At 33.7% G+C, this 23,216-nt stretch overlaps 1 protein-coding gene across 5 annotated transcripts in view; it reads left to right on the top strand.

Annotated features, from left to right (window-relative positions):
* The first annotated feature begins 11,184 nt into the window (after positions 1-11,184).
* The window catches only part of LOC128234938 (nephrin-like), a 34,934-nt gene continuing 22,902 nt past the window's right edge, over positions 11,185-23,216 (top strand). For 4 of the 5 annotated variants that reach the window (XR_008261072.1, XR_008261071.1, XM_052949588.1 and 1 more), the window contains exons 1-3: positions 11,185-11,310; positions 18,659-19,024; positions 22,283-22,600. Coding sequence is in view for 3 of the 5 variants with exons in the window: in XM_052949588.1 (XP_052805548.1) it covers positions 11,250-11,310; positions 18,659-19,024; positions 22,283-22,600 (745 nt within the window). In the remaining 2 variants the exon portion in view is untranslated. Of the gene's footprint in view, positions 11,311-13,776; positions 13,922-18,658; positions 19,025-22,282; positions 22,601-23,216 lie in introns of those variants that run through there. The other variant, XM_052949589.1, reaches the window with a different exon arrangement.

Here is a 23,216-nt window from a genome sequence, read left to right as displayed (position 1 = left end):
CTGTTTGCCGTAATGTCTCTCTTGTTTTGAAGTCTTTAAATGTTGCTTTAATCGGTCGAGTTTTGTTAGGGGTTGATCGATCTCCACGATTTGCACATTTCACTTCGATGTCACGCGTTTCCTGATCTAGAATATTTTGTAATACCTTTGTTTTTATTTGTTCCTCACAACTTTCGCCGGTTTGCTCAGGAATACCATAGAATACTAGATTGTTTTCCATGTTTTTGCGTTCCATTGTCAATAACCTTTCTTCGACTTTGTTCTTTTCCAGTGTTAACTTTTGTAAGTTCTCATTTAACAGTTTGCATTGTTTGGCTAGTGTCACTGTTTTTTGGCCAGTACTTTCCATCTCTTCCTTCATGGAGTCATTTAGGTCAGAAAGAAGAATACACGCTTTTTCCAATTCGTTAGATTTTTACTCTAATACTTTAACTGAGGTTTCTAGATCCACAACTTTTACATTAATTTGACTGACATTTTTCTCCATTTTTTCTATTTTTGAGACTTTATCTTTTATCTGTTTCAATTCATCCATCATTTGCGCGGCCCATGGAGGCATGGGAGGGTCGGGTACATCCCGGGGGTCCCAACGTGCGCGGGTGGTGAGCTCCCGGCATACGGTTGTGAACCAAAAAACATGAATGGGCTCTGCATGTTGTAATGGTTATAGAATGTAAAATATGGGTTGATATTGTCCGAGTATAGACTACTGTCTGAGTGCACGGTGTCAATGTCGGTCCCGTTTTCCTCGTGCATGTTTGAAAAAATCCACCGAAATAAGGACTTGAACATCGTAAAACAAGGAATAAACTTTTATCATTATTATTTAAAGCATACAAATACGATGTTGATCTTAAAATTAGAATTAAAGAGTTTTTAGAGTTAAATGTTAGGTTGAATGCTGCTGTATTGATATCAGCATATTTGAGGGTCATGTTTTGAATAGTGTATGTTTCTGTTATGCTTTTGGAGGACATATGGAGTTTTATCAGTGAAATAACAACAGCAAATAAAGGAGTGAATGAATCGACTTAAAGACCGATTGAAATCTAAGGGAGTAACTTTTTCTTGATTAAAACGACACTTTTGAACCAGAAATTTTGGCCAACAAATAATTTTGAATTTGAAACGGGTTGCAGTGGTTTGAAAAAAAAAATTGGGGAACTATGCAACTTATCGTTAATTAGAAAAATGGTAATCCTGCTTTTAAACGCCTTTCGAACTTTGAAGCTTATTGTTCGAACATTTGTTGTCATACAAAAAATACAGATAAAAACAATGGCTCGAACATCAATAGGTTGTGAATTATCGTTTAAATATCTGTTTAAACTGTCTGTCGTTGTAATACGTAATTCGGACTTCCCGGAAAATCCCGACAACAATAAACAGATTAACTGATTATACTTTACCCCACCCGCGCCTCAAAAGTTGTTTACAACCTAGCGTAGAGAACATTCGATTAGAGTCTTTACGTCTCTCTTTGTTCTTATCTTATCTTTACCTAGTCTTTAAGCGAAAAAGACTATTCTCTGACAGTATCGGATAACTAATTAACAATATATCATGAAACAAACTCTAAAAATTAAGAAAAATGTTTTTATCCGATGATTTTTTCGTAAATTGTTTTGCTTACACCTTTCAAATTTTCGTCCGATAAATTGCAGCATAGTATTTCGGTCAGGTATTGATGCCCGTTAAATTTAAAAGTGATGTAGTCATTATTTGGAACAAAGTGAACTAGTTCTTTGGTTAAGGTTCATAAAATGTTTGTACTAAAATCGAGTGAATAATAAACAATAATATACTATAAAAAATGTCCAATATTTTTTTTCTGCACTTACATGAAATGGAAAATTGACAACTATCTCATCAGCTATAAAACATTGGTGTCACACCAATAAGGTGGTGGGGTTATTTAAAACAACAAATTAAAATACTAATAAAACTCCGAAAATAGGCATAAAAGAAACAAGAAATATGTTGATTACAGAACAAGATCAAATTTCATTTCACTCGTGATCATAGGAAAACCAAATGTTCTCTCGTGGCGAAAAGTCCTCAATATTTTTAATAGTAGGTGTTTAATCAGTGTAAGGAAAGTGGAGGAAAAACACTTAAGTATTGAAAAGAAAAAAAAACATATGTGACATTTTTTTCAAAGATTTTTAATGAACTTAAAAAGATAATGGGTTAAATGTTTTTCTCTTTTTTTATAGAATCGATATTGATAGGTTTTCATGATAAACGGACTAAAACGTATTTTAAAGAAGCTTTTGGCATGTGATATTAATGTCACAGGGCTTGTAGGTGCCACAATTTGTAATTAACAGGCCAACCATCAATTATGACATAATCAGTTGCTAGAGGTTTGAGCCATTCAAAACGTGAAATCAATCATTTTTCGGGCCAAATTGGATGATTATGTTTTATTAATGCGGCTATGAATATGCTTTTTAACCACAAAACTGCTTGTTCGGACTTATGATCACGCTTGTAGATATATTCGTCTAGAAACAAATGGACATATAATTAGCAACATTCGAAAGTTCGAAACTTAGCATCGAAACGTACAAACGCTAATGACTGGAAGTGAAACAAAGGACGCAGAGTAAAGTAATTCAAATGTGTCTGCCATGTTTTACTGGCAAAGAATTGACAAACAGATCTAAAAAGAAACAAACAAAACATGCCTACCTGAAATCCTTATATGTATCAAATCAGACTCTGTGGTTGTAACATCATTACATGAATATGTTTTACAATTTGACAACGAAACGCTTTCGATATGCATGTAACATTCATGTAATGACATATCCGATGAAAATGCGAATCCTGGTGCAGTAGGGAAGCAAGTATTATCAATGGAAGCATTACACGAGGTCTAAGAAGAGGAAGATCAACCAGTACCGACAGCCCAGTTGATGTTATTTCCCGAGATGTGACTTTTACATGAAAATATAAAACTTTCACCATTCATTAGAAACTCATCCTTTGGGGATATAGTTACTGCTCCTAAAAGAAGTGGGATACAGTCGAGTACGATTCCAAACAGATTGGTTATACCATTTAACACCATGCGTAGAACGAGGGGCCTTTATTATCATGTACACAGACTTAATCTCCTTTATCGCAAATTTATCTTGTTCAAAAATACCGTATTTATTGTTTTTAATCATGTGCTTAAACTGATGATTTCTGGTAACAAGAGCTGTCACTGTAAGTAACAAGTACCCCTGAATTGTTTATTGAAGTATTACAGAACGATCAATAAGCATGCAACATTCAATTTTGATTGAGCTCCAAGTGTGACCTTGACCTAAGAGGTAGGATGTTGGTCATGCACGTTATACATCGTCTGTATGTACCAAAGATCCGTGCCAGGTAATTTAAAAATCCACCTGTGCATGACAAAGTTACAGACCGGACATGTCCGCCTATTCTATAATTATGTGCATATAAGCAGCATTCCATAATGATTAACCTCAAGTGTTACATTGACCTTCAGCATTGAGACGTTGCTCTTTCCTAACATATGTGCAAAGCTTTTGGTTTTAAAAAAACGTATCGTGTATGACAAAATTACAGCCCGGCCATTGATAAGCGGACGGGCTGACGGACGGACTCGTGGGCGAAATACACCAGTCACGTCATGTATTAATTTGACTGGAACTGTTTAAATGATACTGGTATCAAAATATAGACTTACAGTGAACTCTAAACGAATGTTGTGTTTATATGACCAGATTTTCCTTTGAGGAAAGAGGAAATATGTCACTATGCACGCAACTACCAATGTGGTTAATATGCACTATGTCTGGAGGTGGAATAAGTTTATCTCCAGATGTAATTCTTGTCAAATAGATGCAATTTCAGATTTGCCCTCGGATTTCCTCTCAAATTTGGCCGGGTTCAACAGCCAATAATAGTAGATTCAAAACGTTCATGCTATCACTTAAGCGAAATATAAGAGATACAGATACATTTAGTTCCATTCCTTATAATAGCTTAATTATTGTTGTAAATATATTTAGGATATTCATATTTCTCAATTGCAATATATACGTGTCGAAACAATACCAAGTTGCCTCGTTAGTAAAGTTATCCCCGGAAGCAAACTTACCCAAGGGGCAAATGTTGGGCATATAAATGCAATATATACATGCTTTAACTGTCAAAATCGATATATGTATATGTTATTTTTGGTCCTTTTACTTTTTGTGTGAAATCCTGAACATTGACCAGTTGGGGATTCTAAGTCCTGAAATAAATCGGAACCTATGCAAAATATGCTGCCAACGATAAAAAGCAATATCCTTGTATGACGACTACCTTCTGCATTTGTTCTTTTAAATATGTCCTGAATAGACACAACACAATCGGTATTGTTGAGGTCTGCGAGTTGAACACTAAAGGCTTATATTCTGACTAACAGCTAATTCTGCAGTTTACATTTCATAAGGCTACCATTTTGTTTCCTGCCAACCTGCTAAAATCAGTGGGTAACGTGCACACTTTTTCTAGAAAGGTCACCTTGACATTTAACTTTGACCTATTGGCCTCAAATCAATCAGGGTCATCTTCTGGCCATGGCATATGTGCATACCATGTTTGAAACTATGTACGAGATTGTTCAAAAGTAATAAATCGGAAACAAACAATTATTCTAGTAAAGGTCACCCCGGCCTTTAAAGTGATGATCCCAAAATCAATCGGATTCATGCAATTACCATGACCAATGTGAATACCAAGTTTGAAGACTCTGTTTTCTAGTACTTTTACTTCTGACCTTTTGACCCTATTATCATTGTGCGTACCAAAATTCATTAGCTGGAAACGAAAGCGTGGTGGCTTTAAAACGAAAGTGAGTCGACGACATACAAAGAATTCACAATGTGTCAGCCATGTTTGCAGGCGATACAAACACTTTATAAACTGTGTTCATTATCACTGGCAAATGGGCTAAATTTAGGCCCTGCACGACTTTAGGAGAACAAATACTGTATCTCATCTACTTACCATAAACAGAATACAAAAAGCACATCCAGATAATAGAAAGGCTAAACGTCAACATCATGATCTGTAAACATGAAATAACTTTATTGGACGGGTAAATGATATCAGCGACACAATCATGAGAGTATTCAAATAATATCAGAAAGCAACTAATCCAAATTTTGCACTTGTCCCAGCTTTTTTGAAAAGAAACACTGTCAGCAGATACTTTGATTGGTTTACCAGTTAGATCAGTTATTCGTTACTTTTTATCTGGCTTTAATTTTAAGCAATGCCAATGCTTAATGTACATTTATTCAACAAATAGTTATTGATCGGGCAAATTCAGGAAAATAATTATTTAGAAGACTAATTATATCAACCATTGTTATAGAACTATCCTGAAATTGTAAACATGATGCCTTATTTTAGAATTAAACAAACAATGTATCATTTGAGAAAAGAAAACTGGTCTTCATTTGTTTGATATCGTCATTTGATTCAGTATTTGTTTTGTGCTTAAATAAGTACTGTCAAGTTCTCACTTCGGCCAAAAAGGCATAGTAGTCTGGCAAGAGATTTTTTTAATTTGTGTACAATTAATCAGCAACAAAAACATAGAAATGCATTTATATTTTAAAGTCACTCTTTTGAAAACTGATTCCGCTCTTGTTCACTGTTGATGAGATTAGTATAATTATTTATATCTTGAAACATAATAAGAGTAGTGATACATTTAACAAGGTTTCAGATGGTTTCATAGAATACTATAATCTCGCCATATTTAACAAAAATATTTAATAACATATTTTCTTTATAGTGTCTCTTCAGACGCAATGTAAAAATGGGCCAGGATCCTTTATCTTTCAAAAGGGCGGACGTTCAAACCCTCCTTTCCGTACATGAAAAGCTTTTGGTCATCATTTGCCAAAATGTTTTCAGTGACTGGGAAAATAATATTTCCTTATGTGAGTGTATCAAATCATAAGAAGAATATATAAGATCTTTCAAAATTACATGATACATTACTACATGAGAAATCAGCAACGGACAATCAGAATTGTGATGTTTTATAGGATCTCTGGTTCAATTTAAAACTAGATACAAACACAAAAAGAGTATTTAAATCCTACCATTTGTGCATTTATTTAATTGAAGTGTTAGACACGTTAAAAAATATTGGTACCGGTATGTACATCCTCATCATAACGTTCAGTAACTTTATCTTCCCATTGGGGTGTTGTTTGGTGTTTGATTTTTTTGCATTGAACTTGGTTGTTGTCGGTAAATTCTTATATTGAATCTGATAGCCTTTGTTATAAGTATCATCTTATTTTATGAATCAAGACAATGCTATTTGATTACCACGGACTTTAATCTATTTTAATGTAACATTATGTATACTATGACAGAAATCCTGTCTGACAAGAATTTCTGATGTCAGCAAGAACATCTTCGACCTTGTAATTGCCAAACATATTCCGATAAAGTGTAGTAATTTCAAGACTTTTGTGCAATGCCCGGTTGAAAAATACCATTACAAAGCCGATAAGTGATAAAACGATGATTGTGTATTGCCTTTTAAGGTAACCGATAAGCGATTACATAATCTTGGAATTGATTTTCACTATGCAGTGGCATTTCCTTCAAATAAAAAAGCAGAAAATGTCAATTAATAAGACATATTTTAAGGCTATCACCGCAACCGTATTATTAAAAATATATTTCCACATAATAAAAATACTTGATATTAGTTTGCTTTCAAGTTCATTCAAAAGCAAATTGCGTGTGTAGTTGCTGTTATTTTGAACCAGTTAAGTTTAAATAGTTTAATGAACATTTTGTTTCGATAGGTGTCATAATGTTTCGGATAAAAGGGCTCTGAAAAATATATTCATTAAGGCTCTTAAGGTTTTTGACCGGGCTGTCAAAAACGCAAAGCGATTTTTCTAGGTCACCTTTCAAGACAATCTGACTTCTTACTGTGATACAAATCAACCAGAGTTTGTACAACTTCAGTATTGCCCGTAAACATAATTCGAAAGTATTAAAGCAGACTCCTATAAAACTCACTCAAACCCACCCAAAAACCAACCCATCCACCCAACCAACACAAACCCAAACCCACTCACTCACTCACTCACTCACTCACTCACTCACTCACTCACTCACTCACTCACTCACTCACTCACTCACTCACTCACTCACTCACTCACTCACTCACTCACTCACTCACTCACTCACTCACTCACTCACTCACTCACTCACTCACTCACTCACTCACTCACTCACTCACTCACTCACTCACTCACTCACTCACTCACTCACTCACTCACTCACTCACTCACTCACTCACTCACTCACTCACTCACTCACTCACTCACTCACTCACTCACTCACTCACTCACTCACTCACTCACTCACTCACTCTATCACTCACTCACTCACTCACTCACTCACTCACTCACTCACTCACTCACTCACTCACTCACTCACTCACTCACTCACTCACTCACTCACTCACTCACTCACTCACTCACTCACTCACTCACTCACTCACTCACTCACTCACTCACTCACTCACTCACTCACTCACTCACTCACTCACTCACTCACTCACTCACTCACTCACTCACTCACTCACTCACTCACTCACTCACTCACTCACTCACTCACTCACTCACTCACTCACTCACTCACTCACTCACTCACTCACTCACTCACTCACTCACTCACTCACTCACTCACTCACTCACTCACTCACTCACTCACTCACTCACTCACTCACTCACTCACTCACTCACTCACTCACTCACTCACTCACTCACTCACTCACTCACTCACTCACTCACTCACTCACTCACTCACTCACTCACTCACTCACTCACTCACTCACTCACTCACTCACTCACTCACTCACTCACTCACTCACTCACTCACTCACTCACTCACTCACTCACTCACTCACTCACTCACTCACTCACTCACTCACTCACTCACTCACTCACTCACTCACTCACTCACTCACTCACTCACTCACTCACTCACTCACTCACTCACTCACTCACTCACTCACTCACTCACTCACTCACTCACTCACTCACTCACTCACTCACTCACTCACTCACTCACTCACTCACTCACTCACTCACTCACTCACTAGCATCTATTGAGAAAATATGTTACCTACCTGAATTTATCCTTTTCACTGTAATTATTACAAAATCACTATGCAATTTACGTTAAACATGACTGTATAATCTTGCGTTAATAATGACTCCTGTGTATGTACTATACTATATTATATTTTAAACCAAATGTACATTTAATATCTTATAAATGTTTAAACGAATAAGGAAGTTTTAAACAGACAAAATTTTACATAAAATTAAAATGTATTCGTCAATGTCACGGGGTCCAAACTCAGTCACACGATGAAAAGTTGAATGACGAAGTAATGTCACAGACGCAAGAAGATAATGTCTAACAAACAGAGCAATATTTTAAATCAAAGCATAAACATTTAGTTATCTTTTTATAAGGAAGAATTTAATCTTACTGAAATACTTACTTATCAAACCGAATCAGGAAGTTTAACACCAAAGAAGGTGTACAAAAGAGGAGATGCATTCGTCTTAGTGACGGGGTTCCAACTCAGTCACACGATTAAAATTGGACGCGTGTAGATAATGTCCCTCTATTTTATAGAGCAATACGTATAAACAAATGATATACATTCATTTTCTAGAGAGAAATGTTTACAGTTATCGTGACATTTGGAAGAAGTCAGTCTCTTGACAGTTAACTAGCATTTATGAATTATATTTTTTTAATTAAAAATAATAACCACTTGGATCAGTTGAGATCAAATCATGTAAACTTAACATGTCTGTATATATTCTAATTGAAACAAGTAAAGCATATACCCATGTCTCTCTTAAACATCAGTTCTCTTATTGAATATTACATTTTAAAGCATTTTTTTTTCAGATATTGAACAGTTAAATCGCTTCAAACAAGGTTACTGCGTAAGTTGTCACATTCAGCGTGTTCTTAGCGGGGTTTAAGGTCAGGTGATTTACAGAAGACATTCAAGGGATATTTTCAAGAAACTGAAATACACGTGCGGCATTTGCATTACACAGAACAAACCATCTGCTATTCGGCTTTGAAGTAGGGTCTAATATTTGTGTTATTTTGAATATTATGTTTCTAGTTTTCTTCTGTTGGGCCTTGACTTTCTGCTTTAAAGATGGAATATCGTATATAAATTTAGTACTGTGCTTGTCTCAGTAGTTGTCATACTATCACTACGACTACATCTTAACATGCAACTCTTTATTTACTTGTTTCGATTTGTTCTGTTTTCAGTTTCTTGTATTACATAATAATAAAACTTTTGTATCGTTTTAATATAACCAGATAATTTAAGTGGTTTGTATACTCAGTTATCAATTATTTCCTTGAGTATACAAATCGCGTAAAACTGATTATATACTTTTGACTAAGTCTGAAAACAAGCTAACTTTGTATCGTACTGTAAAATAAATGCGTTAGTTCTAAGGGTTGTGGTCAACGTCTAAAATATGTTAATTGGTGTTGCTGATATTACTGTAATTTCCCTTTAATATATTTATACTCATTTTCTGTCGAGCCGTTTGTAGTTATCTTTCGAAATCATCTCTATTTGTTAGCGTCATGCTTATTATGTGTATGGTTTGGCATTCGTGTTTGATTAATTGGAATAATGGAACAAAGGTGAAGGAGGTTATGCAATTTATATAATTATTTAAAAATTGTATAGAGAGAGAGACAGTTATAAAGAGTGATTGGTGCATCAGTGATCTAACCTTAGTGATGAAAAAATATTCGTTATTTTTTTTCTTTAGCTCAGTCTTTACAATTCTTATGCTCTATTCCCCGTCCATTCTCAAAACCCTGTATACAGTAGATAGAGGAATGTCTGCAGTTTCTGGAATATTGCTTGCAGTTGTAATCCCATCACTATAGAGCTCATAAACAATCTCTTTTTTTCAGATGCACTCATTTCAACACTCAACCTTCAAGGTCGTCTGCTCAAATGTAAACAAAGGGAGATAACTCTAACACATTACTAAAAAAAAATAGGGGAGAGTAACTTACCCTTATAAAAATTATAAAGAAGAGATAAAAAAAAAATTTTTTGGAATTTGTCAACTACTTTGTCATATTGTGCAAAAACGATACTAGAATGACTTTAATTATAAATAGTATTACAGTATAACATACCTAAAGTTAATACCACGTATTGTGTGAAATGTAATTACTAAGGTAAAATAATAGAACGGGTAATAAAATAGAAAAATAAGGAGCGTTCACGAGACCTACATTCAGCCAAAGTGTAATCACTGTATCGTGGTCATAAATATAAAAAAGTAAACTTGAAAACCCTTACGGATTACAACGCAGAGATATGATACATCATTATCAAAACGTTTGTTTTATATTTGATATGTGTTAATGTAATATACATGTATACTGCGTACTTGTATATTGTGGTCTGTGTGTACTGTTCATAATTGATCTGGTGTCAATAAACGATAACATAGATTTAATATTAACCACTTATACATCTTATTGCAAACTCACTTTACATTATGCAATAACACTTGAATCATTAAATATTTAACGTATTCAAGATTTTTTTAAATCTTTCATATAGACATTTATTTTCTCGATACTAATAAACATGTCTACTTTAAACGCTCCAATAGCACATTTTAACATATTTATTATATACGTATACAAAATAGTTTTAACCCACCTGAGTTTATCCATTGCACTACAATTATCACCACTGTCAATCCAAAGTGTACATTAACCATGACATTATAATAGTGTTTTTTTAATAATGCAATATTTTTTGCAAATGTTCATGCTTGAATGCGTATTGATACTAATTAGCTCGAGAAGATTTAATAGTCTGTAAAATGTTTGTAAATATATTTTTAAAAATTTAAAATACTTTTCTGTAACCGTACAAATTTCAATAAGTCTCTGTTCAAATAATCTTTAATAATTCAGGTGTTGTCTTTCTCTACCTCTGTGCAATATAATTATACGGTGAAAGGCCCTTAAACAAACACAATTTAACTTCTCGCTGATAACCATATTCATGAATGTGTTTTAATAAATGTACATCTGCTTTGCTTTAAAACTTCCTGATTTAGCATTACATTTGTAAAATCATACATGTTTCGCCAATATTAAAAACAGTCATGGTTAATGTACACTTTGGATTGACAGTGGTGATAATTGTAGTGCAATGGATAAACTCAGGTGGGTTAAAACTATTTTGTATACGTATATAATAAATATGTTAAAATGTGCTATTGGAGCGTTTAAAGTAGACATGTTTATTAGTTTCGAGAAAATAAATGTCTATATGAAAGATTTAAAAAAATCTTGAATACGTTAAATATTTAATGATTCAAGTGTTATTGCATAATGTAAAGTGAGTTTGCAATAAGATGTATAAGTGGTTAATATTAAATCTATGTTATCGTTTATTGACACCAGATCAATTATGAACAGTACACACAGACCACAATATACAAGTACGCAGTATACATGTATATTACATTAACACATATCAAATATAAAACAAACGTTTTGATAATGATGTATCATATCTCTGCGTTGTAATCCGTAAGGGTTTTCAAGTTTACTTTTTTATATTTATGACCACGATACAGTGATTACACTTTGGCTGAATGTAGGTCTCGTGAACGCTCCTTATTTTTCTATTTTATTACCCGTTCTATTATTTTACCTTAGTAATTACATTTCACACAATACGTGGTATTAACTTTAGGTATGTTATACTGTAATACTATTTATAATTAAAGTCATTCTAGTATCGTTTTTGCACAATATGACAAAGTAGTTGACAAATTCCAAAACATATTTTTTTTATCTCTTCTTTATAATTTTTATAAGGGTAAGTTACTCTCCCCTATTTTTTTTTAGTAATGTGTTAGAGTTATCTCCCTTTGTTTACATTTGAGCAGACGACCTTGAAGGTTGAGTGTTGAAATGCGTGCATCTGAAAAAAAGAGATTGTTTATGAGCTCTATAGTGATGGGATTACAACTGCAAGCAATATTCCAGAAACTGCAGACATTCCTCTATCTACTGTATACAGGGTTTTGAGAATGGACGGGGAATAGAGCATAAGAATTGTAAAGACTGAGCTAAAGAAAAAAATAACGAACATTTTTTCATCACTAAGGTTAGATCACTGATGCACCAATCACTCTTTATAACTGTCTCTCTCTCTATACAATTTTTAAATAATTATATAAATTGCATAACCTCCTTCACCTTTGTTCCATTATTCCAATTAATCAAACACGAATGCCAAACCATACACATAATAAGCATGACGCTAACAAATAGAGATGATTTCGAAAGATAACTACAAACGGCTCGACAGAAAATGAGTGTAAATATATTAAAGGGAAATTACAGTAATATCAGCAACACCAATTAACATATTTTAGACGTTGACCACAACCCTTAGAACTAACGCATTTATTTTACAGTACGATACAAAGTTAGCTTGTTTTCAGACTTAGTCAAAAGTATATAATCAGTTTTACGCGATTTGTATACTCAAGGAAATAATTGATAACTGAGTATACAAACCACTTAAATTATCTGGTTATATTAAAACGATACAAAAGTTTTATTATTATGTAATACAAGAAACTGAAAACAGAACAAATCGAAACAAGTAAATAAAGAGTTGCATGTTAAGATGTAGTCGTAGTGATAGTATGACAACTACTGAGACAAGCACAGTACTAAATTTATATACGATATTCCATCTTTAAAGCAGAAAGTCAAGGCCCAACAGAAGAAAACTAGAAACATAATATTCAAAATAACACAAATATTAGACCCTACTTCAAAGCCGAATAGCAGATGGTTTGTTCTGTGTAATGCAAATGCCGCACGTGTATTTCAGTTTCTTGAAAATATCCCTTGAATGTCTTCTGTAAATCACCTGACCTTAAACCCCGCTAAGAACACGCTGAATGTGACAACTTACGCAGTAACCTTGTTTGAAGTGATTTAACTGTTCAATATCTGAAAAAAAATGCTTTAAAATGTAATATTCAATAAGAGAACTGATGTTTAAGAGAGACATGGGTATATGCTTTACTTGTTTCAATTAGAATATATACAGACATGTTAAGTTTACATGATTTGATCTCAACTGATCCAAGTGGTTATTATTTTTAATTAAAAAAATATAATTCATAAATGCTAGTTAACTGTCAAGAGACTGACTTCTTCCAAATGTCACGATAACTGTAAACATTTCTCTCTAGAAAATGAATGTATATCATTTGTTTATACGTATTGCTCTATAAAATAGAGGGACATTATCTACACGCGTCCAATTTTAATCGTGTGACTGAGTTGGAACCCCGTCACTAAGACGAATGCATCTCCTCTTTTGTACACCTTCTTTGGTGTTAAACTTCCTGATTCGGTTTGATAAGTAAGTATTTCAGTAAGATTAAATTCTTCCTTATAAAAAGATAACTAAATGTTTATGCTTTGATTTTAAATATTGCTCTGTTTGTTAGACATTATCTTCTTGCGTCTGTGACATTACTTCGTCATTCAACTTTTCATCGTGTGACTGAGTTTGGACCCCGTGACTTTGACGAATACATTTTAATTTTATGTAAAATTTTGTCTGTTTAAAACTTCCTTATTCGTTTAAACATTTATAAGATATTAAATGTACATTTGGTTTAAAATATAAAATAGTATAGTACATACACAGGAGTCATTATTAACGCAAGATTATACAGTCATGTTTAACGTAAATTGCATAGTGATTTTGTAATAATTACAGTGAAAAGGATAAATTCAGGTAGGTAACATATTTTCTCAATAGATGCGAGTGAGTGAGTGAGTGAGTGAGTGAGTGAGTGAGTGAGTGAGTGAGTGAGTGAGTGAGTGAGTGAGTGAGTGAGTGAGTGAGTGAGTGAGTGAGTGAGTGAGTGAGTGAGTGAGTGAGTGAGTGAGTGAGTGAGTGAGTGAGTGAGTGAGTGAGTGAGTGAGTGAGCGAGCGAGCGAGTGGGCGAGCGGGTGAGCGGGTGAGCGAGTGAGTAGAAGCATTCGTTGTGTAACATTCGTACAGTACGATTGAAATACTTCACGTAATATAAGCTGAGGTGTCGTTTACGTGTCTCTTTGATGTTTTGAGTTCTGTTTCTGACGTTCTATTTTTCCTGTGGTTTCGTTTGGCCATACTACATAACAATTTCTTCCACAATCAACTATTTATATATTAGTTTTCGTTGTGCTCCTATGCAAATACTTCTTCGGTGGCTAACGGTATTTTAAATGAATCTTGTCAAGCGTTATAAATCGAGCGTCGATGTTTGTAAGCACATATAACACCATAACACTTTGAAATCATCGATTTAAAATAAATATTCCGTTTGAACAATTTTAAGAGAAACAGCGAAAATGCTGATTACAACGTCATTTTCCAGTTATGAAATGTCATTTCATTTTACTAGTAAATGTAGCAAGGTTGCGTTGGTGTCTGTATACTTAGTTATTAAATGATTATTATGAGATGTTAACAGTGTGGTTCCAAGCATAATTTAGAAATAAAATGTTCATTTGTTTAGTTTTCGGTTGAACATTTATTTAGCATGTGAAATTATTCAGCTTTTATTAAGCCCGCTTTTTTTGAAAGAAATGAATACAATTGTCTGTATACATTATATATTTTGTATGATATAGAGTTTTAGATTTTCTAAGGATCGACTGAATATTTATATAGCAAATTTTGCCGACAAAGCAGTTACAACTGTGTTAACCAGGATTAAGTATATTAGGGGTACAACTTAGGCTGGGCTTTCGTCCCTTTTATAAACTCGAAATATATGGTTTAAATTGGGTAAGGGGAGTTAGGGTCCCATCCGCCAGGAATTTTTAGTAATTATTATTCTTTAATGGTGCAATATTGTGTATTCTATTCACATTTTATCTTCAACTTAATCCGCAGTAAATAAGTGTGATCAGTTGAGCCTTAAAGATAATAGTAAGTATATCAAGTATAAGTTGTAAGTATGTAAGTTAAGGACATTCTTCATTTTCTAAAACGAAAGTATTTGAATGGACTTTTGAATTGAATACTTTGAAAAATACTGTGATTAAATACAGAAACAAGCTCATTAGCTAAAAGTTTAGACATAAAAAAGGTTTAATGGAACTGGGTAAACGCTTAAGACATAGAACACAAAAACAAAAAAATCACAAACAAGAAACATGGAAGAACATGAAGTCATTCAAAGAATTTACCTTGTCCATTACTTGATAACTATTCAAGATAATTATATTTGATATTGTTAACATGAAATCGCCAGAGACTTTTTTGCATTTGTTTCAAGGAACTTAACTCTTACTTTTATAATTGTTGAATAATGCCTCTCATTCGACAAAAATGCCAACGAGCGTAAGCCTTCGCTTTGTGGCACTCTTGTTTCTTTTATGAATCTGTATCAAACGTACATTGCACAGTTTTTGGAAAAGTGTAAAATTAGACGTCATGTTACCACGGCCGCTTAAGGATTCAGACCCAAGCTTAATTAGTCGTAGACAGATTTGCCTACGACCTTCCTAAAGCTTATAGTTCTACTGATTAACAAACAACTTACTAGTTTGAATTAAAAAAAATGAATGATTGTATTGAGATTTTTAATTCGGTCTGCTTTATTGTTGCTATGTATGTAGGTACGAAAATAATTATATTTCGCATGTTTGCGGTGCGGATGGAAATGTTCGACTCGGGGGTACGTGCGGAAAAAAGTAACGATGCGTGCCGTCGAATCGGATTGTTTCATTATTACCGCAAACATGGGAAGTGCAATTTTGACGTTGGAAATGTTGTTTTTAGGTATTCCAATAAAGTAAGCGTGCAAATATATTTATTGTAGCCAAGGTCATGACGTGCAATAATTTCAAGTGAAACTAGTTCCTAATTGATGACGCCGTTTTTAGTTTTTCAAATCTGTTTTTTTAATATCTCGTTGATGCACATTGTTCGAACTCTGCTCTGAAAAAGGCATGGATGTCTTGATAAGTCTTAAAGGCATATAGAACGAGGATTGTAGTGTTTGAGTTACCCCTAAGAACCAGCTACATGGTTAACCAAGTTGGTTAGTGAGCATTGCTAGTGTTCCGGTGGTCGTGAGTACGATGCTCACATCGGGTACACATATGTATCCGTCTAAAGTAGATATATTATTTCTTTAGAATTATATCCTTTTAAACAACGAATGAAATACGCAACAATGTGTTATAATTAATTCAAATCGAAGGTTGACCATAAGTGCTGCAAACAGATAGGAAATTATCCATATTTTAAACCGTTTGTTTCTTATAATTGTAATATAGTTTGCGAAAACGACCTTAAGTGTCAGACATCTTAAGTATCATAGACTCGGCGTAAATGTTACATCATGTATGTGTTAATTTGTGTATGTTCATTCAATTCATATCTTGTATTGCTTGTTCCATATCTTTTAAAGTAGCTTACCAATTGAGTAGTGGTGAAACGATCTTTGAGTAGAATCAAATTATTGTCGCCTTCAATGCCAGGGATCAATCTGCTCTCATGGGAAATAAACCCACGATGGCTGTTTGTCCCTCGTTTTTTTTCGGACGCGATTAAACTTCAACACAACTATTAAATATTTCCAACAAAATACCAATGGTTTACGTTTTAAAATAAATATATTTAACTGAATTATCTATATTTTATACCACTTATAGTTAATCATTTATTCGAAAACTTACAGAAAGCGTTGTGCGTTCACACAAAAATAGTATTTGGTAAAACTGGCATTTTTAATTTGAAACAAAAATGTGCGTAAAATGCATATATGAGTTTGTAAGCTATAAGTTATTAAAAAACAAAACAAAAAATCAACATCAAGAACAACAACAACAACTGCTGTTAAAAATTGCGTCTGCGTTACTTCCTGTTGATATTGTTTACAATATGTACTGATGTATGCGTTATGCCGAAACGTTTACATTAAACTAAGTTTACGCGTAAGTGCGATTTATTATCATTATTAGATTGAAATAAAATTTCTGTATTTTGAAAATTAAGCAGTCATATGTAAATGAATCTCAAAGAAATACGTTATACACATACTTCGAAACAGTTTACAATCCGCAAAATCATGGAAGTCTAACATTTAATTATTTTAAAGCAAAATGACTAAATATCATATGCATTGTTTGATACAAAATTAATTATTTGGTATTATATTAATTTCATATGATTGTTTTGATTTATGTGTCTAATTGAATTATACAAACCGGTAGATTTCATTAAAGTCAACTTGGAAATAAACATAAGTACAAAAAAGTTTGAATATAATATAGAATTAAACGATTGAAAACTAAGAGTTTAAAGTGATGAATAATTTGATTGCTTCGTGCTCATACAAAGAAGAATCGAATCAGCCATTATATGGACCTCCGCAAACGATTTCAAATCAAGGCGACGTGTTCTAGAAGTTTGGATTGAACCTAGAAAATATGAAAATAAGTCAATTATTTTATATCACGCATGTGGTGTTTTTATATAATGCCGGAGAGCATATTCTTTTTTCATACAATTTATTGTCTGATATTAAAACTAATTTTAAAAATACGATTTCAGAAAACTTTCTTCACTACATATTATTTTCCTTGATTTTGATTGGTAATGAGGAGGCTTAGTTGTAATACTTGTTTGGGAAAATTTATTTGGCATTTACAGATAAGAATGTATACACATATTTCTTGATAATAGCACACTTTGTTTACAAATCATTTTAAAACCGAGTGATGTTATTCAGTGACATTTTTCTGTGACATTTTAACATCATTTATACTTGTGTTGTAAACGGCAAAACCAAATCATAACTAGAAATGTGACAAATGTGCAACATAAACATTTGCTGTGTTTTTCCAGGTGGGTGGAGTAATTAAACTAAGTTAACTATATTACCTAAGGCCATGAAATCCAAATGATTTTCCGTGTTCAATCTTGTGCTCGTTTTATTTTATTGTTCAACAATATTAAAGAATAACATTTTTCATTCAGTTTCAGTGTTGAAATACTGCTTATTTAATCTACTGAATGGCGCTTGTTTGCTTCTTTTCAAACATATGCCGATTCTGTAGCCCGTCGTATTATTAATCTTTTTAACGACCGTTTTGCAAATACAGTTTCTATTCTTACAAAAACAATTTCAGCTTTCATTTTTTTATCCTCTTCTTATCTATTAAATGCAATGTTAAAAGTAAAGTTACTATAGTCGATAAACTTATATTTTTGTCCGAACACTCACCGCTGAGCGTTCGTAAAATCGATGGCACTTTAGATTAAAATTAATGCCTATACTGTTGATTTATTGCATTGAACTTCAATGTACCTGAAATTATCTTTCCAAGATTTTTATACTGTGGAATAAATGGTTAGACTTCTACATTGTCATGCTGTGGAAAACATTGCTTTCGGTATTTGAATGTCTGTAGTATATTAAGTAAAAAACAATGTATATAAATAATAGTTACAATTATTTTGTTTTTCCAGGTACTGAAGCCCAGGAGGTCACGATGTCTCCAACATCTCCCACCGTGACACAGTACAATCCTCTGACACTTACCTGTGCGACACAGAGTACAAACGTCATGTATGTAGTATGGAGTAAGCGAGTAGGAAGTAATTCTGATCTTGCTATCGGGACCATACGCATTAGAGGGGACAACGACTGTTCTCCTCCATTCGTTGATTTTGCACCAAACTCCACACTATACACATACGCCTGTCCTGCTACAAACAGACTCACGCTTACAATAAGGAACGTTTCGAGGACTGAGAACGGGGTCAGATGGAAATGCCAAGTTACAGTCGATGGAAAACCAGAACCCAGTCAGGAGGTAGCAATTACAGTGCAAGGTAATCAGCTTTAAATTTGTTTATGCCATTCTCATCTACTCGGTATTAAATAACTATATTTTCTTGGCATATGCAACACTTTGAAGGTCACACAGGCTGTTCACCTAAGAAACTAGATAAAAACGCCAGTTTTACATAGGGCATTCAACATTGTATAAAGGTTGTCGAAATGAAATCAATCAAATATGTATTCCTTACATGGCAATTTATCATGAATAATACTCGCTCTATATTGGGAAACGTTGAATATTGCCTTGCAATTAAAGTCCTTGAAATGAATGAAGGTTTTATTTAGTTCGGATATGCTTAGATGTGTATCATTAAATGTCCTTGTTTTGGTTAAAAAAGGAAATTGTAAAACAAATCATTAAATACTTTAAAACCAATCGCATTTCATGTGATAAGATTATTTATTTCTTCAGTGCTTCTTTATAAAACTTGCAGTTGAATTGAAAACCAGCATTGGATACTTAGAATTGGGGTTAGAAACCTTTGTGTCCTGCATACGTATTTATAACTCGTGTTTTTACTTCGATTACAGAAAATAAGGGTATGTGATATGTTCTTATTGCACTGAAGCTTTAATTGACTCGGATGGGAATTTAAGGCTTTTTCATCAATTAAAGAGTGTAACCTCAATTAAGACAATACTTGCATTGTATTTATGCATACTTTACTTCATGTACCTGTCGTTACTTTGTATGTGTAACTTACATGCGTATGGCTCTCAAAAGATACAATTATACTTCAAGATCCATATTTCTCCCACCTCAGATAAGTAGATCCAATAATTGAACCATGCTAGAAATTCTTATCTTGCCCACGGGCGAAAATAAAATGCCCGTATGAAACTTCTTTTCAATGGTCACCACATTGTAATTACCTCCCTTGTTAAAGACTGTCGTCTGAAGCATCATGGAAACATTTTATTGTGACAATATTTAGAACGCTTATTAATTATTTCTCGCTTCAAATGTCACCATAAAACAGTTTTCACGCACCTTTCAAGAAATAATGCTTCACTCTCTTTAGAACTATTTGACCGATTTGACTATAAACATCATCTGAATCATTGCGCGCACATCTATGTCAACCAAGAATTATCGCATATCCATGCACAATTATTTTCATTAAGCACAAAAGAGTTCATGCAAAAAATGCATTTTACTTATCTTTGTTTAACTGAGGTGGGAGAAAAAGCATCTACCATAGCCTCTCGTGTAAGATAGGTTCATCCCGACCCTCGTGCAGGGTGTTTTGCGGAACTCGGTAAACCTCGTTTCCGCAAAACACCCTACGCTCGGATCGGGATGAACCTATCTTACACTCTCGGCCATGGAAGATACTTATAATTTACGTACTCGATAGCGACAAACATTGCCAATGTACCATTTCCAGTATAATTATGCATGCACATTCGCAATACAAGTTTCACTTATATCCATTCCTCAGTTAAAATAAAGCTCAAGACAGTGCTTCAAAGAGGGAAATAACTTTAATTTGATTAACAATATCAAGACAAAACTTGCTAGTGCATCATTGCTCTATAATTCTATATTATTTTTACAAAACGGCCATCACTCTAGACAGGATAAAAAAATACCCGATTTAACATATTTTCTCTAACGGTTATGATGCATCTTTATCACAATAGATTGAAAATTATTCACATGGAATTAAAAGATATAACTCCAACAGGGCAAATTGATAGAAAGGCGTTCGCAAATCGAACAGGCGGACAACGCAGATGGATATGAGGAGATAAAAATGCTGTTAAGGTTTGGTTTAAAAACCCTAACGAACGTTAGTTGTTTTTTTCCACACTTGACTAGTTCATAAAGTTTAACAAGTTTGCAGTTGATGAAATTAAGGATGTTATACAGTAATAATAATACATGATTATGACCACATTTAAGGCTTTATTTATGGTTTTGACAACAGACAAATATTTTGAGCCTATGATGCTGTTCAGGTTTGGTTTCTAACTCAAGTCAGTTGTTTTCTCACTCTTAAAGCACCCACCAACACGCACAACCATGGCCATTAGCCTTAAGACGCGTTATAAGCGCAAAAATATAACTGAATGGTTTGTTACTAAAACTAAAATTGCAGTTGGCTAATTTAAGAAAGTAAACGTTTAAATACTGTACCGGTTGATTTACGATCACACTAACATGCACGTTACACGTATCATTATTTGCTATTTATACAATTTTTTATACATTATTTATATAGAAATGAAACAAAATAAGATTGTCTTCAAAAACGCCATCAATCTGGACTGAATAATAATACCCTGGTAAACTCGTTTGCTCCTCGTCCCACGGTTATGATGCATCTACATCATAATACAATCACATGGATTTAAAAGGTATAACTCCAAAAGGACAGACTTATAGAAAGGCGGTCGCACAGTTAGACGAAAGACAATTGATATAAGGGGATGATAATGCTGTGCAGGTTTGTTTTAAAGCATTTAACTAGCATTAGTTGGTTTCTCCACACTTGACTAGTTTACTTGCTACTTTTCAGTTGATGAAATTCAGAAAGTAAAAGTCTCATAGGGCATTGATTGAATACCGGTTGTACTACGATAACAACACACACAATACAAAGGGAAATGGCATATTATCCCCATAGATTAGTTCAAATGTAAGGTATAACAAATATCATATTTTATCTCTATGAGAAAACCCCAAATAGGGTTTTTCAACCGTTACCCGATTAGGTTAAAATGATGTATTTGTATGAAAATACAGTTAAGTACACCGTGTCATACAATATTTAAATTAAAAATAAGCATTTCTACATTCATTCCTAATCAAGTATTCAAAATACTAATTCAATGACAACATTTTCAACATTAAAGCCTTCTAAACGAACATAAATACAATAGTTGAACCATAAACATCTGATATGATCTGGTCAATACTACCTCAATAAGCTTGAACTGACGAATAATATTACCATATTGCATAATTTATTTCCCGCCCAATTCATAACATTCCAAAGTCGGAAAATAAATACATAATGGAGAAAGAAGCAATATGTTTATGAATATCTTAAACACTGGGTTTTGATCCGGATCTGCCAAACTGTATAACATAACTAGAAAGGTTATCAATGTTTGATATTTGTATACGTTTGAATATTGAAACATGCCAAATATATGGCAATACACATTTAAGTTAATAAGTTAAGGCATTTACTAGGGTGGTTATGACATCATCATGGACACGAAAAGTTTCTTTTTTGCAGTTGGCATCACTTACGTGATGTTATCTCCCACCACCGACCCTATCAACGTTAAAGAGAATACCATAACATCATTGCAATGCCGAACATCGGGCGGGTTACCAGCTGCCTCGGTCAGATGGTTCATCCAAAGGTCTGGGCAGGTGCAGGACGTAACGTCGCTCTCCACGGACACGTACCAAGAGGTGGATGACCTTAACGTGACGCGGAGCACACTTAACTTCACTCCGTTAAAAGCTGACCATAATGGCCAGATATATTGTTCAGCTAGCAATGTAGGAGTGGAGACGAATTCTGCAAAGCTATCGATTAATGTATTATGTGAGTATACACTAAAACATAATGATTACTATTAACTTAATCCCGCCGAAAGCTGGCCAGAATGGGCACGTCTATTCATGTTATATCCGTTTACACTCAAGTAAAAGGTGACGTAATACAGGGCAAATTAATTGTACAGCAAACAACGTTGTGGTTGGGATGTATTCCCAAAAGCCATCCGTTAATGTTTCACAATGGAAGTACATCCCGTTTTGCCAAGAAAGAGAAACGTTATTAAATTTAAGATGAACTCTTCTTCATTTTGATAGAATATAAAGAGGCTTGTTACAAACACTAAATTCATATAAAAGAAGGCATTTTCTCAAAACGAGTTGCATCTAGCTTCTAAACGTAATTGTTCATTGGCATTCATTGTATTTTTTTTTCAAATTTAGATCATTTTAGTATACCCACTATTTTGTAAAAAGATCATATAAAGGAGCCACAATGAAAAGTGCATGACCTGTGAAATGTGAGTAATTTAAATTTTAGTCAGAAACATAACTTAACAATTGAGAATGAAAATCGGTTTAAAATCATAATCGATCATCGGACATTATCGGTCAAATAATATTTTGAATTTATATCGATCATAGACAAAACGTCATACTAGTAT

The sequence above is a fragment of the Mya arenaria genome, chromosome 5, assembly GCF_026914265.1.
Source record: "Mya arenaria isolate MELC-2E11 chromosome 5, ASM2691426v1".
Lineage (NCBI taxonomy): Eukaryota > Metazoa > Mollusca > Bivalvia > Myida > Myidae > Mya > Mya arenaria.
This window is presented reverse-complemented; position numbering and strand designations above follow the sequence as displayed.